Source organism: Centroberyx gerrardi, chromosome 11 (assembly GCF_048128805.1).
Source record: "Centroberyx gerrardi isolate f3 chromosome 11, fCenGer3.hap1.cur.20231027, whole genome shotgun sequence".
NCBI lineage: Eukaryota > Metazoa > Chordata > Actinopteri > Beryciformes > Berycidae > Centroberyx > Centroberyx gerrardi.
Window position 1 is genome coordinate 13842381 of NC_136007.1, and position 27521 is coordinate 13869901.

The window sequence follows — 27521 nt, forward strand, 5'->3', positions numbered from 1 at the left end:
TCCAGTCAGATCATTTTGAAGGATTACAAAGGATTACTATCTTCAATGCTGATAAAAGGTCAGATGGTATTTTTCATGTCCAATATAACATAAAATGATTTTCAATTATAGTAATGGAATTCGGCCTGGAAAACTAACAAAATGCATAACAGTTTTTTACAGTGGTACAAAATTCACTCGGCCTATCCAAAAACTAGCCTATTACTAGCGGTGTCAGTAGAGGAATGAGCAACTTTTTCTTTTTCTAAATTATAGCCTAAATGAGACGGAAAATATCGACTTTCATGCCACAGCAAAAGCTCTGTCTAGCTGTAAAAAAGCTATAGATTTTGCATCGGTTTTAACCAATGATTTTGTGTCGGAATTAATATGGCAAATATTGCAATTGTATTTTCTGCCTCATATGAATTATGAAGTTTCTGAAGTTGAACATCGGCCTAATTGATCTCGTACTCATCTTGTGCATCAACTCAAAAGATGATCATGATTGCTTCTCACCTTATTCTATTCATAATGGACAGTATCATCCTGGGCTTCCAGCAAAGGAGCGGTGACAGATAGTGGGAAAATGTATGTATGTGTGTGTGTCCATGGAGAGGGTGTTAGGTTGATTCGACCCGCTTGATGAGAGGGAGAGGGGTGCGCAAAAATCACAGACACTTATCAACTAGAGAAAAATGCCCTGAATAGGCCTACTGATTGAAGATTTCCTGGCCTCCATCAGTCCCAGTAGCTGCTGTTCGCTAAACGGACTCTGCTGCAGCTCCTGGAGTCTGTGAGTTCAGAGGGACAGCGGGCGGCAGCAGGTGACTGTCAACGTCTGCTGCCAACGGTCTGAGTGCTGCCCCAGGTGGGCGCCAAGCTCTGCCTAATGGACTGGCCTGCTGGGCACACACACACACACACACACACAGGTGCACACACACAGGGTTGGGTAGTAACAGAATACTAATAATACGGAATAGTAACTGTATTCTGTTACATTATTCAAAGAAATTAATGTATTCTGGTTACAGATACTCATGAAAAATTAGATCACTTCTGGGAATACTTCTTTATAAGTAATATATAATATTAGATATATAAATGGTATATCTTGTTTTACATTTTTATCTACCTTGATTTTATTTATTCACTTGTATTTTTCACTTTTTGACATTTTGCTTTTTTCATGCTGTAAAGCTTTACACACACATACACACACACACACACACACACACACACGCACACACACACGCACACACACACATTGCTCTACATTAACCACCTGTGTATGTTGCAGGCTCTGCTGAAAGGGCATCGTCTCTGGACCATCTGTGCAGCCAGCAGAGTCCCGTCCTGCGGGGCCAGAGGAACCGCTACGCTAAGAGCCGAAGAGAAGGACAGGGAGTCGGAGATGGGGAGGGGGAGGAGGGGCTGATGTCTCCTGCCGAGGAGGACGGCGGCGGGTACGGGGCGTTCACGCTCCCCTGCCGGCGCTCCCACTGCCTGTCTGAGGGCTTGGCGGGGCTCGGCATCCCGGCCGCACCGCGCCCCGCCTTCCAGGGACGACGCGCACAAACCACTCAGGTAATGTAAAAAATGTAAAAAGTCTATTCTAGGCTGCACTAAGCCTCCAAACCTCCAAGCTTTCTTCCATTTTACTTCCTCCACTCTCTCTGAAGTGCATCCCCACAGCCCCTAAAATGATGGAGGACTTTGTTTACCAGTGGAGTCCAGGAAGTTCAGAGGGTTCACTGACATGACAGAGGACACCAGTCACTGCAGCAATTAACATTTTGTTGACAACCAGAGCCACTTCCTGTGTGTGTTAATACTGTGCGGCTGTGTGTGTGTGTGTGTGTGTGTGTGTTTGCATGTATATTTATGTAGTGGGGAAGGGAATTACAAGGAGTCAGAGAGAGAAAGACCCTATGGAGCTATTTGTCCAATGCTGGCCTGGTTTCTCCATACACCCTCCAGAAATTAAAGCATTATCTCGCTCATTCTCCATTCAGTCCCCCCACACACACACTGTCCTGACACACACACACACACACACACATGCACACACACACTCACACTTCACATTTTAAGCATTTATCACAAGCTTTTATACAGACCTTACAAAAGTAGGTCTAAGGCTAGAATGGCAAAGTATTAAAAATTCAAATTCATGTATCACCAACATCACAAGAAGCCAATTAACAAGAGGTTCAAGGGACAAAAGAGCGCCAGTATAATAAAGGAAAAAAAACATTCATTTGTGAACTGTAATACTCATGTACAACAATGTCACTAACAAAAAAGTTTCCCAATAATGAAGACGTGCTTGGGACAAAAATAGAGAACCAATAGCTTTTCTTTCAGCTCATTCCCAGAACCCCCAGCACCCGTGGAGAGCGGAGCATCCTAAGTGCTTATTATAAATTCATCTAGCCGGGCTGAGAGGGTAGACAAGCCGGATATAAATAGACAGACAACACAGGGAAACAAAGAGAAGCAGAACAGAGGGGAGCCGCAGTTTGGTGGAAGAAAAGTGTGAAAGACAGAGAGCCTCTCACTTGAAGTGCAAACCTTTGTTTCAGCAGAAATGACATGCATGCAAACACTCAAACGTACACACAGACACACACACACACACACACACACACACACACACACACACACACACACACACACACACACATGAACCCAGTAACCCCTAGTGTAGCCTAGGCTGTCAGGATGATTTCTGCAATTGGAGAGAAGTGACCTTGTTGCTTCTGCACTACTTAGACTGGCAGATTGGTCATCCATGCAGTTTACTACAGATTGTTGATTCTCTCTGTAGTATCTCTAGTGTGTGTTTATGTGTTTATGTGTGTATATGTGTTTTATGTGCATGTATTTTGGCTATCCAATGTATCAAATCCACCAAATCTGCCACACATGCCACTTTGTTTGCTGTATTTACATTAGAAATCCAAGTCATAATGTGCATTTCTATGTCTTTCTACCATCTTGTTCTGTTTTACAGGACATCTCGGGCGTTTTGGGCGAGGGAAGCGAGTACGGCGACAGTGGCATCGATGGCGTCGCCACGGAGATAGACGGGGAGGCAGAGTTGGGGTCGCGGCGCTGTAAAGCCATGTCGGCCTCCTTCTCGGTGTACTCCGCCGCCGAGAGCAGCGTGTTCAACGGGAGCGACAGCGGGAGCAGCAGCGGAGGAGGAGGAGAAGGAAGAGGCGGCGAGGGAGGGAGGGGAGGAGTGTACGAGAACTTCCGAAAGGAGCTGGACAATCAAGCCTGGGTTAGTTAGTTTGTGTGTGTGTGTGTGTGTGTGTGTGTGTGTATTTGTTAAAATGGAGATGTTCATGATAGATCCTCCTTGTTACTCATCCCTCCATTTTTCCATCACTCTCTCTTTCAGACGCATCAGGGGCGGGACTTCACAGAGGAGGCGGGGTCTGCTGTGAGTGACGAGCAGAGCAGCGGGACTCTAAGCACGGCTTATCCATCGGACACTCTGATTGGCTGCGCCCAAGGCACGGTCAGGAAGGCGGGAGCTCTGGCTGTGAAGAACTTCTTGGTTCATAAGAAGAACAAGAAAGTGGAGCCTGCCACGAGGCGCAAGTGGAAACACTACTGGGTCTCTCTGAAAGGTGCTTCATAGGCTCCCATACCTAAACACAATGCAAAACCCCATGGCCTATCATGTGACTCACTCCAGGCAGTGAGGGGAAAAGGATCCGAGTCCAGGAAGCAATCAGCAATATTATCACTTTGGTCGACTGTTAAGATGCTTAAATTGTAGACGTTAACATGGGTTTAAATTTGGCCGAATGTATGTCACTTAGGGTTGCACAATAATTGTATTTTGCAATTTTAGTTTCTACAATTCATAATCAGAAAATTTGACAATGTGTGAACATTTATTTGGTTTGTCCATTGATGATAAGGAGGCAAATCTGTCCTCTGAGTGGCAACATGAAGTTGCTTTAGTAGTCAAAAACGGATCATTGTCTGTCTCATTTGGGAAAGCATAGATACTCTGCAAACTTTGTCTTAGAGCTATTGCTGCTCCTCAAAGTAATACAACAAATATATTTAATCACCAAGAATCATCACAAAATCCAGTACAATGAGTGCATGAAGGCCAAGGGTGCTGCAGCATCTCCATAGCATCTGCAACAGTAATACTGTACAAGTCTCTCTCTTTTTTTTCCCCAAATGAATTGAGACCAATACTCATGATTAATTATTGTGATCATAATAGGCAAAATAATCAAGAATGTCATTTAAGCCATAATCATGCAGCCTCTTCAGATGCAGCATCCTTCACACCTGTTCAGTCTGACTCTGTTCTGCCAGACTCTGTAATCACATCAGTCTCAACACGGTCCGTGCCCTTGATTCTCCCCTCTGCTGTCCCCTCTCACCCTCTTCTGTTTGGCCTTAAGTTTCCTCTCGTCTGCCTCATCACAATTTAATTTTACGGCAGCATCCGTGTCTAATCCGATCTCATCCAGTTGAAATGCATAAGATACGGCATCTGCAGCGGTATTCCTGCCTGCCTCCTCTCCTCATACACCAAAAAATATATAATCAGATTCCTCCAGACCTTGTTTTGTCTGTTAGGGCTGATTGTAATCGATGTAGGCCCATCAGTTTTTTTCACCTCTTGCTTAAGTGCTAATGTCAGACTAAATCAGTTATTAGTGTGTGAAAATGACACTTTTTAAATTTAGATTTCCTGCATTTTTAGTCATAGTTAGTATCACACTGTAGATTCTGTATATAATTGCAAAGGATCGCTGAAAGACCTTGATTTTGTGCAATTGATCTCAGAGAAAATGTATTTTTACTTTAATAATTTATGTAACCATTACTTAACCAGGAAGTTCAATTAAGAACAAATTACCACTTAGAGCAATGGCCTGGCAAGAGGCTTCTTGCCATAAAAATACATTTAGTACATCATCAGTGGGAAAATTATTAAACTTTCTGTCTCTCTTCCTCTTCTTTTCCATGTTCTTCATCCTGACTCCTCCAGGCTGCACTCTCTTCCTGTATGAGACAGACGGTCGGTCGGGGATCGACCACAACAGCGTTCCAAAACATGCATTGTGGGTGGAGAACAGCATCGTCCAGGCTGTACCGGAACATCCCAAGAAAGACTTTGTCTTCTGCCTCAGCAACTCAGTGGGAGACGCTTTCCTCTTCCAGGTGAGAGAGACCGACAGTTAAAACGTATTTACTGAGTCACTGCAGTTTCATGTGACGCAACAGAGCAACTTTCTTAGAAACAAGGGGGAGGGGAAATATTACAACCAACAACACCAACACCAACATACAGTATCGGCTGAAGCAACCGTAACATCACTTCACAAATGAAAGAAAGGGAGAGAGAGAGAGAGAGAGAGAGAGAGAGAGAGAGAGAGAGAGAGACTGAAATGAGACCAAAATAAGAGGAGACCCAATTTCCCCACGGGGATCACAGAAATTTCATCTCATCTTATCTTGTAAGTAGAAACAAAACACACACACACACACACACACACACACACACACACACACACTTGCACGCGCGCACACACACACACACACACACACACACACACACACACACACACAGTATATACACACATTCATGCAGACACAAAGCAAGTACCTCCTAGCTCTTGGCTTGTGTTTCAGTTCGGTTTTGTGTGTGTGTGTGTGTGTGTGTGTGCGTGCGTGTGCGAGCGTGTGTGTGTTTGAGTACATGACATTCACCCATGTGTGGGAGATAAGCCAGTCTTGTGTCCGAGTGTTTATTTTGTGTCTGACATGTTTAAAGGCCACACTGTCACACTGTGACAGTGATCCACCACAGTGACCATTGTACAATATTAAAATGTGTCTATTTATATGCATGGCAGCTGTCTGCAGTGACATTCAATCAATGAAAGGGAAGATAAGTGATAAAATGATGATGAGATTATACTGACCACCCTCTCACAGAGGCTCATGATAGGACTCACACACCATTTGTTAGCTGTCAATATCTTAATTTCTTTTGTTTGCTATTGTTTCCCTTGCAATGGTTAGGATTTTTTTCCCTCATCCCTGACCTTTATTTTTGTATGGCTTTTTTTTTATCTCAATGACTGCTTATGCTGAACAGACCAGGGCAATGACAACATGTGCAGAATTACTTGTGCAGAATGAATTATTTCTGAGCCACAAATCTTTCTAGCAATTGCATTGGGTTGGTAGAATGTAAACAACTTGACTTTTAAATGTCATTTTAAAGTGCAAATAATCAAATTTCGATGTAGGACTTGTGAAACTGTGGCGGGCAAGCCGTCTCATATGTGACCGCAGAATAATTAATTTCTCTGACCCACGATACGTATTGTCATGTTTTTGTACTGCAATATATTGAATTTCGATATATTGACACACACCCAATGCAAATCTCCAGAAGTGTCACAGATTATTTCCCCCCCACACCCTTCTCTCTCCTGCCAGACGTCGGGCCAGACCGAACTGGAGAACTGGATCACGGCGATCCACTCGGCCTGTGCCGCCGCTCTGGCCCGGCAGCACCACAGGGACGACACGGTGCGCCTGCTCCGCACGGAGATCCGCAAGCTGGAGCAGAAGATCGACATGGACGAGAAGATGAAGAAGATGGGAGACATGCAGCTGTCCACCGTCACCGACACCAAGAAGAGGAAGACGATCCTGGAGCAGGTATGGAGGGAGCTGAGGGACGACTCAGGCTGCTGTATATTGAAAGTAAACAAAAAAAAGATACAGTAATAACAGGATAAAAACACAGAAAAGTCAATGCTTTCTTTCCATTGTGGTTCACTTGAACACAGACAGAAGCACATGAGAAAGACACAGCAATAGAAACTCATTATTCACATTATTAAAAATTACTGGCATGTACATGTGATGCAGATATGAACCTGTTTTGCGTTCTCATGTGCTGCACACACTGCTGAGCTTTAGTTCCGTTGAGTGAAAACACCTACGGGCTTTTTCCGATGCACACAAGACGCACATCTTTGTACCTTTGAACTCGCTGAAGCTCTCACACGTTGAGATTGAAATCTCTGCACTAAATCATCCTAACTGCGTGGCGTCATGCAGACAAAAGGTTCTTTGGGAATACTTGCGCGCACACAGATGTTTTCAAATATCCTGACTGGCGCTCATTTATACACACGTGCAAGCGCAGCATTATGTAGTATATTCATAACACATGTTGAAACACGCGATGCATATATTAGCAGGCAGGTGAAACTCAAATCTCTTGCTAATGCTTCTGTATTTAATAGCTGTTTTGAAATCAGTGACAGCTGGGTTGTTAAAGCGGTGCTCGGTTTAATTGCTATTTACAAAGTTCTTATTCGATGATGGATCAGGTTTGTTCGGTTTCTATGGAATATATCACATCATACCCTCCTGCTATTCTTACTTCATGCAGGTCTGGAGTTGTTGCTGAATGTGCACATGGCATTGTATGTAAACTGTGCAGACAAAGATTTAGACTGTATATGTGGATTTTTTGTGAGGAAGGCTTTGAGTGTGTGTGTGTGTGTGTCTGTGTGTGTGTGGCATTTGGTTGGTGGTTGACCAAAGAAACCAGTATTAGAGAAAAAGTGCACCAGAACTTGTTAATCTCCACTATGCAAACAAATTCCCACGTGTGGGTGTGGGTTCCAAGATAATAGTTTGAGATTATTTTTGAGAAAGCACTGCTTTTTCTTGCTGTTGCTGCTGTAAGTCAAGAACTAAAATTGTTGGATCAAAAGTGTGAGAAAACCTACCTGTACAGAGCAAAATGTCAATGAAATTGATTTTTTTACTGTGTCTGTAGTATGTATGCAGTATTTAACACTTTTTAACCCTGAACAAAAACAAAACAAAACAAAAAAAAATCACAGACCTTTATCTCTGAATATTTAATAGGTATCATATCGCTCATTTGGTCAATTCTATCAATGTTCGACTTCGGTATCTGAGGCCAATCAATAAATCACAATACAGTACAGAATAATTGTAGAAAATAGGCCTGGGATCTATGTGGATTATAGAAGCAAGGAAAGATTGCTTGTACTGATTATTGGTGCAAGGTTTTCTGAGTATAACTGAATCATGTCATGAGTCCTGGACCCTTGCAAAAAGGTGCTGGAACAAAAAGGTGATGAATTGTGTTAGGGCAGAATCCAGTGCAAATTAAGTCCAGTTTGTGTTTGAGTGTGTGTGTGTGTGCATGTGTGTGTGTGTGTATGTGTGTCAGTCACCACCCACTCCCCACCCCTCGTTATACTGTACATAACAGCGGGTCAGTGACTGATGGGGGCTGTGCTGGTGAGTAATGCCTCTCCACAGGAGCCTCAGCACTCCCACATCTCACTCTCCCTGCTAGAACCAAATAACCATCTGAACACAGAATGAACATTTCTGTATTATTCGTCTTATGTGTTTGTTTGTTCAGCCTTTTTTTTTGCATTCATCACTCCCCCTCCATCCTTGCAGCTTTCATCAGGAGCCAAATCTGTAGCCGTCGGTTCCATATAGGCGTGGATCTAATCAGCCAAGTTTGCTTATGTTGCATAATGACAAACTCATCCCTCATGCTCTCTCTGTCTCTCTGTGTGTCTTCTCGATGTTTTTGCTCCCTGTCAGATCTTCCTGTGGGAGCAGAACCTGGAGCAGTTCCACATGGATCTGTTCCGCTGTCGGTGCTACCTGGCCAGCCTGCAGGGCGGCGAGCCCCCCAACCCCAAACGCCTGCTGGGCTTCGCCTCGCGCCCCACCAAGCTGGCCATGGGACGACTGGGCATCTTCTCTGTCTCTTCCTTCCATGCACTGGTATGAGGAACGCATGCGCCCACGCACCCACGCACCCACTCACCCACTCACCCACCCACACACACACACACACACACACACACACACACACACACACACGTGTAATGCCACAGTATACTTGATATTCATTCCCTATCCTCTAACACTAACCTTAACTCTCTCCACTACATGCCTTAACTTAACCCTAAAACTGCATCTTTTTAAAAACATTTTCCCTTATTAAATAAAACAAGAACTTTATAATAATAATATTTATAGTATGTATTTATATATATTTACTTATATAGCACTTTTCTAATATACATATATTAAAAAAACAAGTCATATACAACAAGACGCAGCATACGAGACCAGCAAAGATACATACACATATGAAAAAAATCATTGAATAAAGAAAAATCCTCATTCTAAACTTAATTCTAAACCCAAATCCTAACCCTAAACTAACCACAACTTTAACCCTTACCCTAATCTAAACCTAATCCTAATTCTAACCTCATTTATTTAAACTAGCCCTTCAAATAAGTGAGGATCGGGAAAAATTTCCTCACTTTGGGCGATTTTCCACATCTTTCTATCCTTGTGAGGACATTTGGACACAACCAGACACACACACATACACACACACACACACACACACACACACACACACACACACCGTTTTCACCTTACAACATTCAGATCATTCTCTTCCCTCACCGTCTGTCAATACCTGAGAGGAAGCCACTATGAAGGCAAAGCCTTCTGCCAGTCCGTTCTCCACTGCTGGTGCCGAGCGCTTCAGCCCCTGGCGAAGAGCCTCGTCATTAGCTCAGCGCTCAGCACCGCACGCTTGTTGTCACCTTGAGCCCCAAAAGAATGTACAGAATGAAATAGCAAAATGCGTGGAATGATCTACACGCTGCCAGCGTTGCGTTTGCATGCACCACCAGTGTGTAGGCTGCACACTATGCCAAGCACCATCTGGGAAACAGGGAACAGAGAGGAGAGAAGAAGGTGGAAAAAATATCTCTACAGACATACAAGCAGGCTTGCAGACATACAGAGTATGATGCACACACACACACACACACACACACACACATACACACACAGACAATATAAACAGAGCTTGATAGTTTTTTTTCTGTGATTGGTGGATCAATACTAGGTCTGTTAGTAAGCTGCCATCCCCGAGGCACTTTCCCACAAACAGGCTTAACAGTCTCTGCTCTCTTACTCCCGCTTTTGCCCGACTGTCACCCCCCCCCCCCTCCCCTTTCTTTTTCTGCCTACACCCTCTCTTCCTTTGTGTCTCTCTCTTTCTCTCTCCCTTTCTCCTCCTCTGCCTTATTTGCTTTCCTATACCTTCTTTCTCTTCCCCCCCTTCCCCCCTTTTCTGCTTCATTCCATCTCTATTGCTTTCTCCCATCTTCTCTCCCTCTGTGTTCACAATCACATTACCTTTTTTTTCCCCCCCAGATTCAGGATTTTATTGTTATATCAGTCAAATGTTGCTAGGAATTATCCCAGCTCCAAATTGTAAATCCGACTCGCATTGTTTTTGAGGACAGAGTCGACCTGTATTTTTGAAATGCTAAAATAATAGACTTTGGGTAAAAAATCATTAAAACCAAAAACACTGGCATTAGACTGAACAATTTCATATACTACAGCAAAAGTTAACTATCGTCCCTCTCTTACCTTTGTGTCTCACACAAACCCTCAAGTGATTGTTTTCCCGAAAGGAACATCTCTAAGTTTCCTTTCTAGCTCCTTCCTAGTCATGAGGATTATTATTATTATCCGCAGCCTAAGGATGATTCGTAATAAAAAAAACTGTTTAAAAGGCCTTTTGCACGCAGCTTACATAAGCAGAGTCTTGAGGACAGTTTGACCTATCATGTGTGAAGTGTGTGACTCATGAGCAATGACTGGTGAGGGAGACTAGTTAACACACACCCACACGAGCATTGTGCGTGTGTGTGTGTGTGTGTGTGTGTGTGTGTGTGTGTGTGTGTGCATTCATACGTACACAGTAAAAGTGTGTATCCTTGTACCATATAGTGAGCCAGTGCTGCTCATATCCCAGTACTCTAATGTGAATTAACCCAGAAATGCCAAGAATGGTTTCTGTTTGCAAGTTCAGGTCACCGGAGGAGATGAGTGGTTGAAAGTGTTAGAGTATATGCCATCAGTATATATTGGGAAGCTGAAAAATGTGTGTGTGTGTGTGTGTGTGTGTGTGTGTGTGTGACCATGCATGTGTGTGCATTTATATGCATGTAAGCAATGACCCATAAAACAAACACAGACAGCCATTTCAACTCACATCAGAGAGTGCACAGTATATATAGTCTCAGTGTTCTTTTAGCCCATTCAACCCAATAGTGACCCAACAAATTAATAAGAATAAATAATAATAATAACAAGATTAGTCATAAATAATAATAAATAAGAGTTTCCCTATAGGGGGTAATTCAATTTCACATTATCACACATTAACTGATCAATAATGATGAAAAGCTGTTGAACATATGGTCTCCCACTTGAATAAATAAAGTTATTGTTAAATGATAATGAGAATACACAGATATGGCAAGAGTCAGTTTACCACTGAATTGCTGACAATGGACCAACTACCTCAAGCATAACAGTATGAAATTATTCAGAAACTATTTGAATTGATAAGTATTTGAAGACATAAATAAAAAAAAAGCTGATATGTTATATGTCGTACCTCACACTTATCCCCAATCTTTTCTGTCACTAATTCCTCTGATTAATAGATATTGAGAGTTACATGCACAATGCCATATTGGAATATGAACCCTGCTTTGTTAATAGCAGGTCATTTGATGTAAAATAAGTATAGTTCATTAAGGGATGCTGATCAAAGATGTTTTAAATGGTTGAATTTTATATACTCATGTAAACAAGGATGTGACAAGGGTTTATAGTATCTGTAATCAAAATTAAGCATTACTGTTGAATATCTATGGAGTGAAGAGGTCAAGGGAGGAGGGGTAAAATAGAGGCAATCAACTTCTCTGAAACGCACAACATTTTGGATAAGCTGGCATAAAATTCTAGGATCCCGCACCTTTTTCAGTTAGACTTCTCTTTTCCCCTCATCATCCTGGCAGGTGGCGGCCCGGACAGAAAGCAGCATCAGGAGGCGGAACCAGGCCATGCCTCGCACCTCCAGTAAACGTCGCAGTCGTTTCTCCTCCCTGTGGGGGCTGGACACCACCTCCAAGAGGAAGACCAAGGGGCATCCCTCCATCAACCAGGTTCCTGTCTACAACCTCTCAAACCTCAGTGTTTTGATTGCCTTCACAGTTTTCAGTATTTGAAGTGCAATGAATCATGGTAAAACTGGCTGCCACTGATGCTTTTGAAGATGATATAGTTACCTCCGCCAACAAAGTGTCAGTCTGTTTGTTTGTAAGCAAGATATCTCAAAAAGTAATGAACAGACTTGGATGAAATTGGCTGGACAGCTACTGCTACTTCACATACGGAAGACAAATGCTAAACAAATATAAACCATTTTGGAGGCTGAAGCTTTGCAAGTTGGAGAATTGTTCAATGTTGGCAGAGGTTTACGCTCTACCGAATGCCTTGTAGTTTTTCATGCAATAACTACATAATAAATAAAGGTGATATATTGGCTGATGTATTGTGCTCTGTGTATTTGCAGGTGTTTGTTGATGGGATGGAGCCAGTGAGAAAGCCCTTGGAGCGCATGTTTGAGGACTCCGCCAGTGAGAAATCTGTAAGAGCTTGGCCAACTTTAGCAGCCAGAAATTACCAAAACACATGATGTGATGTAAATATCCCTTGTGAATGAATGCGGGGTGGGAAATTTTGCTTGGAAGCTAGAGGAAAGGCTTGAGTGTAGGTGAACAACTCCTTACACAGATGTTTTGTTGAATTATGTCCATGACACTTTCAAGATGGCTCTTCTTTCTTTCTTTCTGGCTCTTCTTTCTTTCTTTCTTTCTTTCTTTCTTTCTTTCTTTCTTTCTTTCTTTCTTTCTTTGACGAATTGAAAACCACATATGCATGCAAGGAAAACATGTTCAGGATAATACAAAAAAGGCCTGGATTGGTTTCCATTTCCATTGTGGTGCTTTGTTGTTCCTGCAGCCTAAGCAAGGTGATGACAGGCGTCAAGTGCAAGTCAGCATACAAGTAATTTAAAAAAGACCCCATCAAATTTATATTTATACTCCCTAAAGGCTAAAAAGTAAGTTCCAGCATTGCAGAGCCACCTCACTCCTCCCTTTCTTAGTTTGGCATCCTCTAAAGAAAATCAGAATTCATGTTGCTCTGGGCCAATATCTTGTGACTGTTTGCTTTTCCCACAAGCCTCCATAAAAATCGCCTGGGCATCTGATGCACCTTTATACTTGTATAATTGGTGGCGGACTTCATTAGACCCTGAGGCCAATAAGACATATCACTGCATTTTCCACCTCTTTTCACTTAACTGAGATCCTTTTGGTGCGCTGGCTCTTCAGCTGGTAGGATATCTGGCGGAAGCACAAAATCCCTGTGCCTCTCTGTATCAGCGTGTGTCTTTGAGATCATTTTCAAGCCCCTGCTTTGATGTTTTCAGACATCCACTTTTCTCCTCGGTGAAGAGCGATTTGAGAAATGTACAGACTTCCTTATAGAACTTCAAAAGCTGTCCTACAGATTCTCTTCTTGCTTCAATGCTATCAGATGTTTCTTAAGTTTGTTTGTGGTACCTTCTTTCTCATCTTGTCAAGCCGTCCGTTGCATTTTGAGCTGCTCCTCCCCCTGCATCAGTCAACACATTCTTCGCTTTACAGGACTTTGGAGGACTTTGCAGGACTTCTTTGGTTCTAGTACTGCCTTCTCTTTTTTCCTTACTCCAGGCCATTCTTCATCATAGCCAAAGATAATGCCATTAGTCTCATTCCCAAGTCTTTTTAGTCTCTCTAGTACCATTTTCAAATCAATGTCGACACATTCCCATTTCTTTCTTTTCAGTTGCCCCAGGCTATTCCGACCCTATCAACATCATAGGCCATCAACTGGAGTGATATTTCTGCCTGCTAATCCCACTGAGACAAATTTGATCTGTTCTGAGCATTAGCTATCTGATGTTTCAACAAATTATGCGTACATTTGGTACCAAAGGACCTGGCAGTTCCACAGCATCTGTGTCCTCATGACTCTGTCACACTGACTACCATTTATAATAGAGATGATTGGAAATATGTAATGCTCACCTCTTATTGAATAACATTTTTAGAAAACTAAATTATTCAGGACACTTAACTCTTTAGGGTGTGTAGTGCTGAAACAATTAGCCGATTAAGCGATTAGTCGATCGACTGAATATTAATCGATTCTAATTTTGATAATTGATTAATTGTTGAAGTCATTTATCAGTAAAAATACCAAACATTTGCTGGTTACAGCTTCACAAATGCCAAGATTTGCTGCTTTTATCCATTTCATATCAATATAAAATTAATACTTTGGTTTTTTTTTGGCTGCTGGTCAGACTGGTCAGACTAAGGTCAGACTAACTAACATGATGCGCATTTGCCATTATTTTTGCCATTTTATAGACTAAATGATTAATCAATTAATTGAAACATGTTAAACTAGCTGGACTGCGAATGCGGCCTCTGGGGAACATTGTCTGTTCGGAACTGAAACATTTTAATTTCAACAGGATTAATTAGTGACAGCAGTGGAATCCAATGGTAATATGTGTCTTTGCACTGCACTCCTCTCTGAGTGTTGAGCAGTTTGACACATCTGACTGATAAAATGAAACATTATAGTTGCACAATGAATCATGAATATAAAGGCAAGCAAAAATGGCCAGCTGCCCGTCCATATTTCATGAACACTGGTGCAAGGCAGTAGAGAGGGAAGGCACAGTATCAGCCCTCTGTCTGAACTCTGCAGATAGAAGCAGACTCTGCAGCTCTGAACCACTCTGACTGTGGAGGCCCCAGCAGCACCACAGGAGATTGATTTCCGTCCACCCACGCACGTCTTCCGCTGGCAGAGCATGGGATCGCAGTACAGAAACGCAATAAGGAGCAACACGCTTCAATTGGTAGGAAGATAGGGCTTGAAGTGCTGCATCAGAAGGCATAAAGACTCAAAACACCCTCTGAGTAGCAAAGTCTGGTAATTCTCTCAATGAACTTCGCCACGCAGGATTAATTCCTGCAAAACTGATGGACTTTTTCCAGCTTTGTGATTCTGTGTTTGCTTTGGAGACTCTCACTTGACGGCGAAAGAGGGAGACAGGGAGAGATGGAGCGAAAAAGACACGGCTTTAGTTTACCATGCCGCCCAGGATGCTTCCACCCCCAGCAGAGGCATCCTGGATGGGCCAGGAGGGGAGCCAGATGGTGCCGAGGAGGGCTGGGGAGTTCAGGGAGTTGGGGGAGGTACTAGTTATGGGCCCCCCGGTCTGCTGTCTGTCTGTGAGAATGTGTGTGTGTGTGTTTCTCTATCTGTGTGTCTGTTTTGTTTATGCATGTGAAAATGCGCATTTGCATGTAGTATGCTTTCTCTCTGTCCCTCTCTCCCTCTTCTCTCTCTCTCTCTCTCTCTCTCTCTCTCTCTCTCACACACACACACACACACACACACACCAGCCAAGTCTAAGTTCATTTAAACAGGGACCACCGGGCCAGATTGTTAATTGTCAGCAGATTGTATGGCGTGAATGAAAGATGGGGGGCAGGGAGATGATGGAGTGATGTAGGGATGGAGGGATGGGGCAACAGAAGGAGCGGCAGTGATGAATGGGGGGGAGGGGAGGTAGAGGAATGAAAGAATAAAGGGGAGGCGTCTGGATGCTGTTACCTGATAGGAGAAGATAAGGTATCAGTGACAGACAGTCCGGGGTCGAACAGAAGAGGCGAGCGAGACAGAATGAGAGGAGGAGAGCCTGACATGGCTGCCAGATTGTCGGAGGTCAGAGTGACAGGCTTAAAGGTTACAGACCATGGTTTGCACACATAGTTATGCATACACACACACACACACACGCATGCAAACTGACGCGCACACACATATACACACACACACTCACACTCACTCACACGCAGGGAGACAATTGTATCAAGAGGCTCTCATCGACACAAATGAATTCGATTTTGTAATCAGATCGCCTGCTGCTTTGAGGCCATTGTCAGAGTCTACGGTATCAGTCTAATCAATCAAAACAAATCTGATTTCTTTTGAGAGCAAAAAAGATAAATATTGATGAATTAGGATGATCAGTGCGTGATTTGTTCAAATTCAGCAATTACAATGGTGGGGAATGGATTTTCTCTGGGCTTTCCCCCATTTTTATTTTTTAGTGGTATCCTCCCTCCTCCGTTAATAGCACCCAAACTAGAATTGAGAATTATAACATTTAATTTACTATCTGGTGCTTTCTGTTTTCACTGAGCATAAAAGCTACTGAAAGAGATGAATGAATGTGTGTGTGTGTGTGTGTGACCTGTATTTTCAGAGTAAGAGGGAGGGCTCGGTGAAAAGCCTTCCCCAGCACAACGTGGACAGTGACATCTGGGTTCCTGATTACCTGACTCCCTCCTGGGTGTGTCTACCGAGCAATCAGCCCGTCCTGGCCATCATACAGCCTGCAGAGACGGCGCTGGATGTCCTAAACACTGTCTGCAAGGTACACTACACTACTGAACTACTCACAACCTATGAGTACATTTTGTACAAATGTGTGTGACGTACCATGCCTCGCACCCGAGTGAGAAAATGTGATATATAATTACGGACAAAAACACTATGTACTTGTTCCAGTTGGTGTGAAAGGTGAGAGACAGTTTGCCCAACCCTTTCCTTTTCCTTAACACGCAGCAGCATTGTGCGTTAGCGCAGCCACACACACACACAGACATAAACGTTACAACAAAAACAGTCAAACAGACAATCCATTTTAACAGACCGGTCAAACACATATTCAATCTTGAGGAACAGCTACGCTCATAAAATTGCATACATAACACTGCTGAGGAGAGTTTAGAATACCAGAAGTGGCTACACAAGCTCATTAAATCTTATCGTTTTACAGCCTGTTGACAGCAGAGACAGAAAAATGTGTAAAAGTCAAGATTTTTAAATTCATCACAAGCTATAACAAAAATACAACATGGATGATTAGAAATACATTTGCTGTTGGATAGATTTGGATTACCAATGATCTAAGTATACTTGGTTTGGATGGGGATCTAAGAGTTACTGTTAGTAAAGCATTCGTCTGCTTCTCTGTGTGTATCTGTAGGAGAATACCTGGGATGTTTAACCTAAGACTACATAATGATTACGCAAGACTGTCTCCGGTGCTTCTCTGAAAGGGCAGGCACAAAAGTGAATAGATGTTTATTATCTCCTCTAATTTGACACTCCGTGTGTCTGTGCCCTGGGATTCACAGTGCCACAGCACCCATATCTGTCTCCGTGATTCTTTCATTTTCTTTCCTCGTTATATACACTGCACATTACTTCCTGCTCTCCCTCGTCAATATTCTTTCCACTTCATCTCTCTTTCTCTCTCTCTCTCTCTCTCTCTGGTCTCTCTCTTCCTCCCTCCCTAATTGGTCACAGTCAGAGACACACTAGAATAATGATGCCTAATGATATGTATATGTTCCGCTCAAGGGTCTATTGAGACACATGTACAAAGCTGATCCTTGTGTGTGTGTGTGTGTGTGTGTGTGTGTGTGTGTGCGCGCACATGTGACAAACATGTCACAAGGAACTGGAGCGCCTAATCCACGGTCCCTGCATATGTGCTTCATACATGTAGATACATGTAGATTACATACATGATTGGATACATGTATGTTCATGTCTCTTTGTCAGGGAGATCTCCATAGAGTGTACTATTGGTAAAGGGAATGGTATTATAGTAGGGTGACTTTAGAACTATATTATGCATGTGTTACATTAGAATACAGGCTTTGGTCACATAACAGGTGGTTAGAGTTTCATGGCAGCTGTTAAAATCAATGAATTCCACTGACTGGCATCTTGTTCCACTCAAAAACATGAGCACATCTGTAAAATTATGCAGTTGTTATGTCTGTCTTTTTTTGGAAAGAAAAACAATAAATGCATTGTTTACTCATTGTCTAATTTAGCAGTCTCCTCTACTTTAACATGTCTTTTTCTTCATCCTCTTGCTCTCTCTCTCTCTTTCTCTCTCTCTCTCTCTCTCTCTCTCTTTCTCTCTCTCATTGTCTGCAGGCTCACAAGATCGACCCATCCAACCACTACCTGCGTCTGAAGGTGTGTGTTGAGGACCAAATGCTCCTCTATGTTCCCAAGCCTGAGGAGGACATCTCTGATCTGGTGAGAAAACACACAGTGGGTGCAAAACTGCAAAGACCCCCTTTTTAATCTGTTGTAATAAACTGTAATGTAATGGAGTGAAAATCCCAATTTTGTAATCTTGGTGAAAACACAGCCACATGACATATCAAGTATTTAAAAATGTTGAGTACAGTAATTAAATTTTTTGAGTCATCTTATGCTCTTAGCCTTTTAGCGGTCTCTGTTGTATTGTAGGCACTATTGGGAGACAGTGCAGCATTTGTCTTGGGGTCTTGACCTGTTTATTAATTAATTTTTGGCAGATATGAATGCAAGCTTGTGCATGTTTTATGACTTGGTTGGAGATTTGATTTGCAATGCATATGAAATTCCCAGGATGCAAAAGAAGCACTACAACATATGTTATAAATTATGCAAAGTAGCATTCCGAGTGTATGATGTGCACTGCAAACTATATCCATTTGTGTGTGTGTGTCTTATTATTCATATAAACAATAATGCTTTCATTTAAAAAGACCTCACGTCCACATCATTCAGCTGCTGTAACCCCAAAACCCAATTCTCTCTGCGACAGTGCTTTGTAGGTGGCACACTGAACTCTGTCTCACAGCACAATCACTGTATTACTCGCCCTTTTCCTCAACTCCTCTTTTATCTTTTCACTTTGATCAGTGACTCATTTCACTGTCTTTCATTCCCTCAGTCTATAATATCACGTTATTATTTCTCCACTATACACTGTGGACTTCTGTTCCTGTCTGTTGCTTCATACACACAGCTGTGCCTGTGCTCTCTCACACACGGTGAGGTCGAAACCTTGTCTAAAGACCCACGCACACTTCACAGAGCTGACCTGGATTCTGACCCCACAACCTTCACGCTCAATTGCTCCGTTAAGGAGCCTGAATAATACATGAATCCGTCCATCCTTTGTTAAGAGCCGTGAGACGACCTCGACCTTCACCATACGCCAACACTGCTGCCCTTACACGTTTTAACCAATTAAATCTCATATTCTTGTGTTCACAGCTCTACAAAGAGATTGATATTTGCCCCAAAACAACCAAGGTGATCCGGTTTGACAAAGCTGAGTCCTGCACCATCGGATATGGTACGCTGGTCTCTAAATAGTCCTATTTAGACCAGATAGACTCAGTTACTCTTAAATACTGTATCAAATTGATTTAGTAATGGACTTTATTGAGTCATGCCTAGTTAATGACAATAGGGGAGTGACCCAGTGTGAGTGCATTTTGTATTAATTGGGTCTATTAGTTCAGTAGATATGCTGTCATCTCCTCTTCTGGATCGGCAGTAAATATTCAGATACTTCAGAAAGGACTTGAAGGACAAGATCACTTGAAACAAATCCTTAATCCACTATTTGCTCTCTCTCTCTTTCTCTTTCTCATTCTCTCTCTATAGGTTTTTCTGTGGCAGTAGTAGATGAGGAGGGAACACAGCAGCTCCACATTACTGAAGTGAAAGCAGGTGGACTGGCCTCAGCCAAAGGTACATATTTCTGTCCTGACCTGACATTACTGCTCAACACACAACACACACACACACACCTGACCTGAGAAACACCTGACCTGACATCACTCTGTAAAGCCTGTTTGCGTGATTGCAGTTCAGCATAGTTAACCTAACTTAGCTAAAAAAATAAAAAAAATGCTGCCATTTCTTTTGTTTGGAAGAAGAGTCTGCCTGCTGGCTTATGACATAGCAGAGATGAAAAAAAAAATAGCATTCCTTTGTCTGAGTCTGACTGCTGTTTGTACAACAGGGTCTGGAGATCTCCCCCCTTCACTGGTCCCTATCCAGACAGAGCCAGAGAGATGTAATAGGGTTGAGAAACACGCGGCAGTTCTGTGGATACAACCTTAATGTATAGAAAATGACATGCCCCACTGTTCTGCCCCTAGTCACACCAAGGTTACTCAAGTGTGAGATTGCGTCCTCCAGTGCATTAGCATTCTAAATGCTGCTAGCTTAGCAGACTGTCAGTAGCCAGAGGATACGACTGTACTGACTCTCTACCTCTATTGGGGGAGTAGAGATAGAAAGAGCTTGTGGCAGCCAGACAACACAAGGCGTCCATTTGGAATATTATACTGTATTTCGCTGAATCACAGAATTAGGTATGTCAGACGCGACGTTTGTGAGTCTGTGTGTCTGCATGAGTCTGTGTGTGTGTGCCTGTGCATGCATTTACATCACGATTATAAAGAGGGAGGAGAATGAATGGGGGAGTGAAAGAGATTGTGCTGTAATTTCTGCAGGGTGTATGGAGAAACCAGGCCAGCACTGGACAAGGAGCCCCGAAGGGTCTCTCTCTCTCTTACTCTCTCTCTCTCCCCCTCTCTCTCTCTTTCACTGTAATTCCCTTTCCCCCTTCCCCCTACACAAGCACACACACATACACACACACACACACTTACACACACATATACACACAGTGGAATGGCCAGAGGGGTTATCTCTCTCTGTCCAATAAAGACTCTACGCTACAGCTGACATTTCACATCCCAGACAACTAGGTCATAACTTAAGGCTAAATGTGTGTCATGGTGTGTGTGTGTTTAAGTGTGTGTGCCTATGTGTGTGTGCATGCCTGTATATGTAGCTGTGTGTATGTGTGTAGTACAGTATTCAATGCTTAGACATATCACAGTGCTTCAGAATGTCTGTTATTTCCATTAGAGGGTATAAAATGAGACTGAAGTCTGAACCAAGGATAAAAAGCAATCCTTTGTGTGTGTGTGTGTGTGTGTGTGTGTGTGCGTGTGCATGTGCGTGTGTCTGTGTTAACAGTACCAAAGCCCTTTGTCTTGTTTCTGTACTGAGGGCAGGTGAGAGAGCTGTCAGATCTCCAAAACAGCTGTCACAACCAATCACTTTTATTGGATGACGCTGGCTGCTAATTGGTTGGTTGATTGAGTGCTAATTCTCAATTAGGAGAGCAGGGTACAGGTGGTGAAGGGGAGGGGCAAGAGTAGGAGCGTCAAACTGAAGCTCTGCTCCAGTATATGGATTCTGTTTCGTATGGAGTACTACGGATATATGGTGATGGGACAAGAAAAGACAAGCATTGCACCCACCTTCTTCAACCTATCCAGTCTTGTTAGATCAGTATTTGCCTCCAGCAAACGAAGATGGAAGGATGTATTTTTAATGTATAGGAACAGATTAGAGCCCATCCCTGTCTGATGAGCCACAGTGTAGCTGTTGAAATGTTTGTGTAGATCATTTGTAGATATTTTTAGACACATTAGCCCTTCTGATTTGATGGCCCATAGGAAAGCTAATGTGCTGGATGGTGTTTTGCAGTTTGGAGATCACCTGACACATAAAGGTCTCTCTTACTGTAGTATGTCAGTCTTGTCTGTGTTTCTTTTTTTCCAAGTGAAGTGCAGTTTCTTACAGCAGTCTTACTGAAATCACACTAAGTCTTTGTAGGTTGACATGTAAGGAACCACCAGAACCAGCTGAAGTGCAGATTCATCTCCTTGTTTCTCCATTCATTCTCTTCTAGGTTTGAGAGCGGGGGATGAGATCCTGTTGCTGAACGGTAAACCTGCGTCTGCCCTCCAAATGGACGATATGAGGGCTGCGTTTGTTAACCAAGCGTTGACCTTGAGCATCAGCACCCTGCCCCAGCTGGACCCTCGGCTGCTGTGCTCCCTTCCCCCCCGGCGCTCCGACGGGGAACAGGACCCTGCCACTGACATCTTCTCCCAAAGCCAAGGTGAGGCTTCCTAGGAATGTGGATTTTCACATGGATTACAGCATGATACATTAACAAATTCATGGATACACCATGGGTCATGTCATGGGACTAGTTGTTTTTTTTTGTGTTTTGAACAATGATTGATGAAAATTATTTATCATGGTTTCAATGCAAAGATGTGTACAAACAGCGCCCCCTAGTGACAAGTTTAGTGGCAATTTCTTTTTTTTAATCACCTGCAGTCACTTGGTTAAGTTTAGGTAAGGACAAAAACTGTAGTTAAAGTTAACATCGAGGTCAGAGAGTGTAATATAACTTAGGTTTGGTGAGGACAAGGCAACAGCAACCATTTACTTCCTTAGATAACTTGGGTCATGAGTGGAAAATAAATTTGTTTTTTGTGCATTTGAGATCTTGATCCAGTTTTGACATGGAGCCTGAACTAATTTAGCACCTTTTGGTGTCATGGGAATTAGACTATCCAACCACACCCCAAGTAGCTTCATGGTGTTGTGTAACAGATTTTCCAACTGGAATTTTTTGTGGCAGACTTATGAAACCAGAATGGGCTGCTTTCTTCATGATTTTCTGCAGCCTAAAATCAGACTCAATGGGGTTTACCCATACTCGCTTATTATATCTCCTCTACCTTGCCAGCAATACATTTGTTGTTTGCTGTGGTGTTTGATAGGTGGAATGTTTCAATAAAAAAACCTTTTATCTTTAAATCGCAAGATCAGAAATTGCTCAGTTTTTATGTTTTCCCTTTTAGTTTTTATTCATGTTTTGATGTCTTGTAGTGTAAACACACCCTCTGAAACCCGAACTCTGTGCGGAGGGGAAAGGGAGAATGCAGATGAGCGATGTATCTTTTTAAGCAGGGGTGAATAGGGCGATCTACTAATTATGCATGGATGCTGTCTGATAGCCAACCTGCCGGCAGCCGGCAGCTTTCCTCTGACCTGCTCTCTCTCTCCATGCAAGGGCACCATTTGTATTCGTTATAAATTGGGGCTTGCAGCGCGCAGGCTGACAAGCTGGCATTGTTTATACAGGGACTCAGAAGAGTATGAATATTAATGTGGATCCTTTAACAGTGTGGAGCTGTCATCGAGTAGGATGCCATACGCAAAGGGTCAGACAGGGAGTTAAAACTGATCCAGCAACCAGATGGGAGTCTTATTGATGATATCATGGTTTAAGAGCGGCTAGGTGTACACAGGGTTACATATTCAAAACACGTGTGCTGTAAAGGATCAAAGTCTTAATTCTGTCCAGACCAGTGAGCTCCTAAATGTCGGTCTGCATGGTGAATGCATGTGTGTGTATGTATTTGCACTGAATGTACAAAATATCAGGGACACTTAACTCTTTTCATTAAGTACACTGATGAGGTGAATCCAGGTAAAAGCCATTATCCCTTATTGATTTCCCATTAAATCTATAGCAATCACAAAGGAGGAGATATAGATAAAGAAAAGCAGATGAGTTGGAGAAAGATTTTTAACCTTTGAGACAATTGATGTGGATTGCGCAAAGGGTGCTGCAACTCTATATCAGGAAGGTGTCCCTAACATTTAGTGCATTCAGTGTATACACACATGGGCTCCTCAGTAACTTCTCTGTTTCCGTCTGTAGAGGACATCCTGGACGAGGTGTCGGGGTTGACAGTGGAGAGTCCGGATGAGACTTTGGAGGAGGGATCTCGACTGGCCCCGCTGAGCCCCGGAGATCATCTGGAAGACAAGACCTGCGCTGACGCTGGACAGAAGGTAAGGAGGCATAAGGCACAAAGGCAGGCACAGGTGAAAACATGCAGACATGCGTACACAGGCACATCTTTGATATATATACAAACACACAAAAAGTAGAAGATTAACAAATCTGCAAAGGGTGAAATATCATGCACACCCTGTCAGATGTATTGTATTGTGAAAAGACAAAGACAGCTGGCATTGGTATCAGTTTCTCAGCCTATGACCTGTGGCTCGGTGCTGATGTTTGAAGCGGCTGATTAGTTGCATTGTTGTGTTGCCATCTTTCAGCCTGCAGTCAAGCTGCTCTGGCTTCAGGGGCAGCGGACTCTGTTTCTCACTGTTTCTGATCTCAGTTCTGTCAGAAGAAAAAGGATGATGTTATGGATATCATTGACCAACGCTCCAGCACGCTCCGGACGTGTGTGTTTTTATTTATGCGTGTGTGTGTGTGTGATAGAGAGATGCTGGAATTTCAGCCGTATGAGAATAAATGTGTTTGTGATTATGAAAAAAAAAAAGCTCCGGCAGGTCTGTGTATCATCTTCCAAAGATTATCTCACCCAGGTCAGGTGTGTGTGTGTGTGTGGGTGTTGGGGGGGGGGGGGAAAGTGATAGCCAGTGAAAAGTTGGTAGATGTTCAGAGGCTTTTTCTCGTGTGATACTTGTGACCTTTTTAAACAAAGGTCATTTGATTTGCTGCCTTGGGACGGGAAGATCTGAGGCAAGTGCTCAGACACGTACACACACACACACACACACACACACACTCATAACAACTTACATTCATGTGCATACAACTGCCTTGAAATTGTTCAAGCAATTACAGAAGGTGAGTCGCTGCAATGGGTCCTCAGTGTGGGATGGATTGGTGCTCTTTGGAAGTGGGTGTCAATTCAGTTGGAAAGAACAAAAATTGGGAAAAATCCACAGAATGTTGTTTTCTGTGGATTTTTCCCAATTTTTGCTCTTCCCTACTGCCTTGAAATTGTTTTGTAACATTTTAGTAAGTTATCAAGTCTTAAATGTGATAATATTTAGTTAATTCAATGTTGAGTATAGTCTGTCTAAATCTATAACATAGATAGATGAACACTGTAACCCAAATCATAATCTTACATGGCTAAATTTACCTACAGTACTGACAATATATTACATGACACTGTGCACCAGTGTGTTCGATAGCTGTTGTGTGAACCTGTCTATCACACCTAGATAAGCACCTGAACAGATGTGTTTGTGTACAGTATGTGAGTGTGTGTGTGTGTGTGTGTGTGCTCACGCGCACAGAGATGGAGATAGACAGGTGTGTGTGTGTGTGAGTGAAAGCGCGAGGGAGCAGCATCACTATCTAATTAAGATTATGTCTGGTCTGATCAGGGTCGGCACAGTGATTGCTGGGACTCGCCGTGTGCCAGCCGGTCTCCCTTGGATACGGTTGTCACTTCCATTACCATGGCAATGCCTGATAACCAGTAACCACCGGAAACCATTTTTTTTTTTTTTACCTCTGTGTCGATAGCCCAGACATGAACAAAAGACAAGGGAAGGGACGGGGCTCTGTTCTCGCTGGATATGTGTCAGTGAGCTTTAGTCTAGAGAGAAAACTAATGAGTGAGGTCAATGCTGACTCCAGTCTAGACTCAGCTCTGTTGGGACAGTGCTGGTTCTGTGGCTCCGATGTGCCATTACTGGTTGGAGGGAAAAGATGAGAGAAATAACGACAGGATTCCCTGATACGGTTGGTAGGGCGCCTAGATGGGGGAGATGGGGCTGTTCCAGTGCGGTTTAGTCTCTCTTCAGTACACTCAAGGGGGGAAAAAAAAGTTATTCAGCGATTCTCTGTCAGCTAAATGCTTCTATATATAAAACCATAACTATTGAACCCATAAAAAACTACTTGAACCTCTACATGGTTCCTAATTGATATTTAAAGAACAATTACTAGTTCAAGCACTTGGCTCTTCATTAGTTCTTCCACAGTGTGATGAAGAGAAACACAAAATACTACATGCAGTCTACTCTTCATAGCACCATTTAAATTGTGCATAATTTGATCAAATTCATCTTTTTGCACTCTCTGTAGAGTAGTGCCTTTATTTTGCATATACTTGAGTTATATTTCAGTTAACTGCTAATGTCGGAGTAGCTTTATGTCTGTGTATACAATAGAGACTCAATAGAGACTCAGAGGTTTTGTTATCTTCATTCAGCACAAAATGGATACCATATGTTGGGGGCGGAGGAAATACTGTATCACCCAACAGTCTGAGGTATGACACCTGTAGGGCCCACATGTCAAATAATGTGTAGTAATATTGCCCGCTCTCCTTAGAGACTCAATAACGAGGACTGTAGTGGAAGATGAGGCTTACTCCTGTCCACAATACTGTCCCTCAATGTTTTAATGCTAATCCAGGTGCTTTTCAACTCAGCTTTATTGTCACGGGACGTTCCACACAAGAGTAGAAGGGAAAACAAAACAGTGCAAGGCAATACAAGACAAAGCAGTGCAACAGGACAGTGCGATATTGACAATAGTTCCGCAAGTCTACCTTCTTCATCTTCATCTCACCTTTCCTTTCAGTCTATCGCCCTCTGTCCCAGTCTCACATGTGCTGTCATCTGCATCCTCTGTGCTTCATCTGTCTTAGTCTGCCCTCCTTTTTTCTCTACTTGTCATCCATCTATCCTTCTCTCTCCTTTTCCCTTTGCCTCACAAGTTTACCCCCCATAATTCAGCGCTACAAGGTTATGTGTCTGTGTCCCGCCTCAGACAGGACAGCTCAGTGCCTTTCTCTCTCTATTTGTCCTTCCCCATCCTCCTATCTCCTCCATCCTCCATCCTGTGCCTTCTTGTGCTCTTTCTCTCCTCATCTTCGTCCCTCCCCATCTGCTCCTCTCACCATCTTTCTCCCCCTCCCTTCCCCTAATTTTCCCGTCCTTCCAGTTCTCCTCTCACTTCCCTGTCCTCTTTCACCCCCACTCTCCTCTACCCTCCTCCCTCCCCTCCTCCTCCACCCCCCCGCCACCTCCTTACCCCCTGCTGTTATTATCATAAACATGAGGCCGCTGTTGGCTCTGGAACAACTCCCCCCCCCCCCCCCCCCCCCCCCCCTCCGCCCGGCTCTGAGCCCTGACCTGAGCCTTAAGCACTTGGATGTTTCCTCTGTCAACAAAGACGGTCCAAACTTGCCACAAAATCCTTGAGAGCGGCCGAAACCATGGCACCTCTCTTTCTCTCTTCTCCAAAATTTGGTTGCCCTTTTGTCCGTCGTGGATCACGCTTTTGTCTCCCTCTCTCCCCTCTTTTCTCTTGATTCTTTGCCCTCTCCCAACCAGTCCGACAGGCTTCGAGAAGTGCTGAGGATTGCGTCTTACCTCATTTCACCCAGTGCCCCCGGTCACACTGTGGCAAGGCTGAGAGAAGAAGGAGAGAAGTGGGACAATTTTAATTATCCCCACATTCTAATTACTTCATTCTCCACAGTGATCCACATCGTTTAGTGGCGATAAATGAGTGTCTGGCTAGCCGGAGGAAACAGAGAGGTTCATTATTATAGACAAAGGATAGAGCCACCTCCTTAATATGATAAACCAACCACAGGAAAAAAAAAAAAAAAGGTGATTGCTTGGGATAACAGCGATAATAGAGATGACGGTGATTTGCCAGTGTTCTCCGAGGTATAGTCAGCCTCACTGACGAGGGCTGGTTATAATTTACAGAGGTCTTTCAGTTCTGCTTTAGGGCATGTGAAATGAGAAATGCATTATTTTGGGGAGGGGGGGGTGATTTCTACAGTTTTTATCAGACTGTTTGCTTTGATCGACGCTGACAGTTGTATCTGTGGGCAAATAACTAC

The 27521-nt window shown here is 43.2% G+C and overlaps 1 protein-coding gene across 2 annotated transcripts in view; it reads left to right on the forward strand.

Moving 5' to 3' along the window:
* tiam1a (TIAM Rac1 associated GEF 1a) overlaps nt 1–27521 on the forward strand; it is a 64203-nt gene that overhangs the window by 20005 nt on the left and 16677 nt on the right. For both annotated transcript variants that reach the window (XM_078286478.1, XM_078286479.1), the window contains 14 exons: nt 1283–1569; nt 2999–3271; nt 3392–3623; nt 5015–5187; nt 6475–6699; nt 8647–8832; nt 11958–12104; nt 12515–12589; nt 16337–16507; nt 18088–18192; nt 19204–19285; nt 19600–19686; nt 21710–21922; nt 23543–23676. In XM_078286478.1, coding sequence (XP_078142604.1) covers nt 1283–1569; nt 2999–3271; nt 3392–3623; nt 5015–5187; nt 6475–6699; nt 8647–8832; nt 11958–12104; nt 12515–12589; nt 16337–16507; nt 18088–18192; nt 19204–19285; nt 19600–19686; nt 21710–21922; nt 23543–23676 — 2390 coding nt within the window. The remainder of the gene's footprint in view (nt 1–1282; nt 1570–2998; nt 3272–3391; nt 3624–5014; nt 5188–6474; nt 6700–8646; nt 8833–11957; nt 12105–12514; nt 12590–16336; nt 16508–18087; nt 18193–19203; nt 19286–19599; nt 19687–21709; nt 21923–23542; nt 23677–27521) is intronic.